Raw genomic sequence first — 6,874 nt, forward strand, 5'->3', positions numbered from 1 at the left:
GAATAGATAAGCACAGCGTCTCGGTGGGTTTCTCTGAGGCTCAGAGTGTTGGATGAAAGGCTGACAGGGGAGACATGGACCGCAGGGCGCCTTCTGTCAAACATCCACTCTCACACCAAGTGGCACGTGAAATCATGTCAAAGCCAGTTGACATCACTGGTGCAGCTCATAATTTTTCTCAGCTGATAATTTGATCAATTATGGATGAAAAAAATGACAAACTTGGATGTCCAATTGAGTTCTAGAAAACGGCAAAAATCCTCAAATACAGAAAATAAAATAATTTGACTGCCAAACTATAACTAAGACAAAAAATATTCGAAATATAAAATAATACACTGGTGCGCTGAGAAAAAAAGAAAAAAAAGTTTTAACAACATGTTTATTTATTGACTTTTCATTCCTGTATAATCATTTTGCGCAAAGATGGCACTGTTTGTCAGAGCACTTCATCCTTCTGGGATTTCATGAAGAACCGCTCCAACGCGTGTGTACGGGAACGCCTCTGGTGCTGGTCCATTAACTGCCAGTGTTTCCCACAGATCTGAAATATACTTGGGGGGTGGTGGTGACGTGCAACAACACAGGTACAGGCAGGGCCCATAGTGATAGCCCTATAGTTTAAATCTACTACCCACATATGAACATATGGAAATGAGTTACTATTTAAAAAAATAAATGTATTTATAAATGTATTTAGGAACCTATCCATGTGATTTTTAGTGGGGGTCGACCTCAAATCCTCTAGGGGGGTCCAGGGGCATGCCCCCGGTAAGATTTTATTTTTTATTTTGGAGTTAAATGCATCAATCTGGTGCATTTTGAGGGGAAAATAAAGAGACTAGATCTATGGAAACACCTATATTAAACAGAACTGTATACATTTCAATAATCATAAAATCATGGCCATAACCAATAACATACCATTTCCAATATGAAAAAAACACTGAAACTTGTTTATTAATTTATTTTTGGTTCATTTATAGTTGTGAGTGTGTCTGTGCTCCTGAATCAGCCTCTCCTGTCTCCCTCCTCTCCCCCCTGCTCCTCTTTGAGGCAGCAGCAAAGACTAGTTTTCTCTCAACAAGTTTTAAAAGTGTATCTTATCTTTTTTCACCTAGTTAACTTTCTATTTATTTATTCATGCATATTTTACTAATCACATTACATTTCATTTAGCTGACGCTTTTATCCAAAGCGACTTATAATGACCGATTACAGGGACATTCTCCCTGGAGTAACTAAGGGCTAAGTGCCTTACTTCCTGGCGGGATTTGAACTCACAGCCTTCCGATCTTCAGCCCACCTCACTATCGATTAGACCAATCACTACCCTCTCAAATGGAAATATGTGTTTACATAAATGGTGACCACACCGTTTGAGACCCACTGAGAACTTAAGTTAACTATCTAAACACTCAGAGAGTCCTTTACCTCACCTGAGCTGAGGTTATCCCGAGCTTGAATGACACACAGAGACCAATCAAGGGCTTTGATTTGTGATCTGTATGACAGTGGCCATGTCGGCAGGCCACATCATGTGGACAGCCAGTCACCCTGTGTGAGGAAGGCCACTTAACAGGCCAGAAGGAGGCGAGACCAGAGCAAGGGAGCGAGGGATCATTGTCCACAAGTTAATCGATCGCAGATTAACTTGTGGTTACGGAAGAATAAAAAAAAAACGTATTACAAAAAAATATATATATTAAATGGGTCGCGAAATATACTTGGGCGGCCGTTAATATACCTGGGCGGCCCGCCCAAGTATAGTCTATGTGTGGGAAACCCTGATAGTATATCAGTCACCGAAGTCCCCATCCTCCATCACTACTGTTCTGTGAATTCCCCCTGGAGAGATGAATAAGTATGTCTAATTCTCCTTTCCACCTTTTCTTCTTTCGTTTGTAATGCTAAGCTCGCTGCTGCTAGCCTTATATTTAATGTGCAGATATCAGAATTGTATCCAGTGGTGGAAAATAACAAATGATCAAATAATGAATGTCACAAGAAATGTAATGATGTGGACCTGGGCATCCACAAAATTATTTTTTGACACCTAAACAAAATGCTTACCTTGCTGTCAGACAGCCCTTCCTAACAGGAAACCGCTATCTATGCTCTCTTCCAAGCCACCAGACTCCATTAACAAAAACAGTGATTTAACCTCATCACAGAGACCCTTTGTATATTTTGAGACTAAAACTTGATTACTGTAACACATTAAAGGTTCACATTTTACCCACAATAAATACTAATGGGAAGCTACAAAAAGATGAAGAATGTTATTGCATCAAAATGCTTTTTAAACCTCTAAAAGCTTTTCCCCACATGACATTAAAAGAGTTTATCCTGATGAAGTGTCCATACATATATTGTCTAAATAAATGATGAGATAAAATGATTGTTTTTCTCATCTAACTTGCTATGTGTAGCTACCGGTATTTCCGAAATTAAAATATTCCTTTAAAAACGTACCTGATTTTATTCCAAGTAGTTGTTGAAAGCTCTGGCTTTGATCCAAAGTGTTGGATGAACAAACTCAAGTAGTTACATGAGGTGATGACACTAAATGCTCATGTCTCTGCAGACGGTGGAGCCGGTGGACAAGCTGCTGCAGAACGTGGACCCCGGCAGAGACAGAGAGCTGTGGGTGAAGGAGAACAACACCGGAGATGTCCGACCCGTGGATATGGACATATAAACCATCCTGAGCTTCAGTATTTTAACACTTCTGATAACACTGATCCAGGGACAGTGCATGTGCAGACTACTGAGGTCTGCTCATCCTCTCTGTGACGAGAATAACAGGAGGAAGGTTTATCGCAGGCAGGTAACGCCACTGGGTCAAAGTACCGGCATGTTCCTTCTAAATTGTAACCCTCTCATAATCAACATTAGCTTATTGAATGCCATTTAACATGTTCTGCTGTTTACCTGTTGTTAAGTGGATACTATAAAAAAAATTATATGTATTTTAAATCGTTTAGTTTAGCATCAATCTATATTTTTCACAGTTCGAGTAAACCAAACTTAAAAAAAAAAAATGTCTGATTATCGATATTAACTTTATTTTAGATACGGATTTTGAAGCACATTTCTTGGACTGAATATGATATATTTTCATATTTTGCTGGTTCATTTTGGTGGAAATGCATGTTTTGAATATCTTGCTTTTTCTGTATATGGAGAGCTGCACAATTTGTTGAACCATGATGGTAGTTTTTTGGTATAGTTCATTGAATTAACGCAAGGTATTCTGCATCTTGTACATTTAGGAGCTTTCTCCCACACAAAAAAACAAGACTTTTACGTGTACAGCGTTAATATCCAGTAACCTCAACTGTTTAAAGAATAAAACTCCACACACATACAGTATTTAGGAATGTGGTTTGGATTATGCTTTAATTTTAAAACACAGATTTAGGCCAGGGTCTATTATAGATAGGGTTGCAAAGGGGCGGAAAGTTTCCTGTACATTTCCGGAAAGTTTCCATGGGAAGTGAAGCTGGGGAATTTTGGAAATATTCGATGCAAAATGAAACAAAAAAACATGACATTTCAACAGATTTTCTTTTTAAACATTTTTTTTAAAAAGTAGAACAAGTTTTAATTATTTTATTGAACAATTACTTGTTTAATTGAAGAAGGAAAACAGGAATGTTGAGTTAAATGTTACTCATCCCCCCAACCCCTCATTAAAAAATGAACAAAAATGCACCCCCATCCAAAAATCCCCACAAAGTCCCATTTAAAATGTTAAATGAAAAGAGCCCTTCTCCCTCCAAAAAGTGTCATTAAACATGAAAATCTTCCTTCAAGCGATCCTCTGCATTTTTGCTTAACCCTTTCAGTCAATGGGCTCTTCCTGGGCCTCATCAACATCACACTCTTGCCCCTTTCACACCAGCGCCTTTTCAGCTCCGGCTCGGAGCTAGAGCCTGAAAAGCGCCGGGTTTTCCTGTTCACACCGCAGCGGCGCCGGCTCTTAGCTCCGGAATCCGCTTCATTTCCAGCTCCAAAAAATTGTCGGTCCAGAGGCAAGAGCTTTGGAGCTAAGAGGCGACGTCGCTTACGTCTCTCTCACGTCGAGGCGTGCAGGAAACTAAAGCCACCTCCCCTGAACATGGGTCGACTGTCATGCCTGCCTACAAGCAGTAGTGCCTATAAACACACTTTATAAAGTCAGGCAACACTAACCAGGCTTCGTGTGATTCTGTTTATTTGTGCCTTACTTTGACCATCCGTTCACTGTTATCGATCATTGTGGAGAGAGGCAGACGTGTTGTTTTGTATTATTGCAGCTATCGGATGCAAGTAGTCAGTTTAGCTTCGGTTGCTATGCTAACATCACCCGTTTTATACCAGAGAAACTTTCATAACAGCGTTGTGATACCAAACAGTGTCAATTCAGACTGACACACATTCACTTAGGCTAAGGGGAACTGGGGATATGCATCAGCTGCTTGTGTGAGTCGGACAGTGAATACTTTAGAGCGGCCGCTGCAGTGTGAGCTAACCGGGAGCTAACGGGAGAATAAACTCCCGTGGAAGAGCAGCACTGCAGCGGTCGGTAAATGCTGCAGAAACACATTAATAAACAATGAACCACGGCACTCTGGAGAAAAGTATAAGTTTGGAGAAGTCGTTATTCAATTTATTCTGGCTTCGTGTGATTAAAAGCAACACGATCATCGACCCGACGTTGTTGTTGTTGTGAGCGCCGTAATGGCTGCCGTTGGGGAGCAAATCAGCGATGTAAACGGTGACGTCATGACGCAGCAGGGGCAGCTCTGGGGCGCCAGTGGGCAGTGTGCACAGAGCGGGAGCTGAAAAGGGAAACCGGAGCTGAACCAGAAAAGCTCCCGCTCGGAGCTAGAAACTGAAAAGCGCTGGTGTGAAAGCCGCATCTGAGTCTTCCTCTTCAGTGTCACTGTTCCACTCTCACATTAGTGAGCCTGTTGCAAACCTTTGTGTGGTCTCCATAGCCATGCAGTAAGCAGTGTGCTATGGCATGGATATTCAAGTGTACTTGAATGGCATCTGTTTGTTTTAGTCACGATTATGCTAAAATATACTATATTTAAGTTCCCTATGAAGAGCCAACCTTCAATTTTGAAAATTCCCAGTTTATTCCCATAAATTCCCGTTTATTCCCATGGAAAGTTTCCATCTTTGAAAATTCTCTGAATTTTGCAACCCTAATTATGGATCAGTCCGGAGGAAAAAGGTGGTCCAAGTTACACTGAAACACCTTTTAGTGCCTAACGGTTATATACCTGGAATGTCCTTGACATATTCTACTGCATCAGTGTACATGTGTACATAAAGGTTAGATGTATTTTGCTGTCAGATGTTTAACAGGCCCAAATGAGCTTTGAGGCCAGTGAGGTGTTTGTACTGTACAATGTTGTTTGTTTTATTTTTGGTAAATGTACAGAGATTATCTATACGATGGTGGTTGATGACAAATAGCAAAGATCAATTAAATAACCCCTCTGAAAAAAGACAGTGTGTTAAGGCCCTTGTAGGTAAACAAAAAATATTGTTATTTTGCAGCTTGGATGGAGGGTCTTTTCAGAGAAAGAAAATCAGAATTTAAATTGGCTGCGAGCAACTTGGATATGAGATCATAAAGTTACTTTTATCTGATTATATTCTTGTTATAACCTTATTATCTCTCTCATATCTCAAAAACACAATACATTTATAAGCAATATGAGATTTTATTTCACTCATTTACGGGAAGACATTTTAAATGTTTTCTCGCAAAAGTATCATTTATTAATCTTAGAGAAAACATGTTCTCCTACATTTTCGGGTTTTACTCCAAAATGTAAAACATAGATCTCAGAAAATATCCAGGTTGTTTCTTGTTGGTGTTCAATTTAAATGTATATATTTATTTTGTCTGTGAATATAACCCTCCTCCAAGTCACTGTTAAAATATTTGTTAACCCACAATAGCCCTAATACACTTTCAGTCAATAGAGGAAACAGGTTAGTGGATTTGTGATACAGATTATCCTAAATGAAAACCCATTTAATCAGAGACTGCATGAACAGTATGTGTCTGTGTTTACATGTGTGTCTGTCTTCGTCTCTACATTGTTGTTGTCTATCTGCTCTGAATTTATTTGGATAATTCTTTTAATATCTCAAAAGCATGAAGCTATTCAAATTAAGATGCAAGTCCTAATTCTAATCCAGCTGCCAGGCACAATACAAATATATGCTATTAAAAAAAATGAATATATATATAAATGCTTACCTGCCTTATCACCATTAGTAATGCCTTAGTGCATTCATTTTTTTTTTCGTAAATGAAGGAAAGTCATGGTTACTATTTCTTAAACCCAAAAGGCTTCATGCGCAGGTTTAAATAGCACATCTGTTGTAGAGGTTTTATCAGTGTGTGTCAATGTTGTACACTAAGTGTAACAAGTTATTATGTTCCAATTAAATGTTCAACAGTTTCATGATGACGTAACGGTTGAGTTTACTGCCCTTGTGTGATTAACATTTCCATAACGTGCATTCAAATCCGATGTTCCTGTTGATTTATGAATGTTTGATCATAGGTGACCTCTGTCCAGACGGTGTACTGTGGAATGCATTGTCCAAAAATAAATCCCCTCTTCGAAAATGTAATATCACGGTGTGTTATTATGTAAATGTCGTTTGAGGTAGAATCATTTTTCATGGTTTCATCAGTTGTACCTTTTGATCTTCAGGTCAGCTCACCAAATGCCATTGGATCCAATCCAGTAAAGATTGGAAGCGAGAGTAAGACAGGTGGATGACAACGGTGAAGTTTGCATTCTGCCAGGTATTAACCAAAGCCAAAACAGGCTTTGGAACAAGATGATGCAAAGCT

The 6,874-nt window shown here is 39.3% G+C and overlaps 1 protein-coding gene across 3 annotated transcripts in view; it reads left to right on the forward strand.

The window, feature by feature from the left end:
* The window catches only part of gas7a (growth arrest-specific 7a), a 57,468-nt gene extending 50,820 nt beyond the window's left edge, over positions 1-6,648 (forward strand). For all 3 annotated transcript variants that reach the window (XM_034079268.2, XM_034079270.2, XM_034079269.2), the window contains one exon: positions 2,588-6,648. In XM_034079268.2, the coding sequence (XP_033935159.1) occupies positions 2,588-2,701 (114 nt within the window). In that variant the 3' untranslated portion in view covers positions 2,702-6,648. The remainder of the gene's footprint in view (positions 1-2,587) is intronic.
* Positions 6,649-6,874: the final 226 nt, after the last annotated feature.

This window comes from Pseudochaenichthys georgianus, unplaced genomic scaffold, assembly GCF_902827115.2.
Source record: "Pseudochaenichthys georgianus unplaced genomic scaffold, fPseGeo1.2 scaffold_579_arrow_ctg1, whole genome shotgun sequence".
In the NCBI taxonomy this organism is placed as follows: Eukaryota; Metazoa; Chordata; class Actinopteri; order Perciformes; family Channichthyidae; genus Pseudochaenichthys; species Pseudochaenichthys georgianus.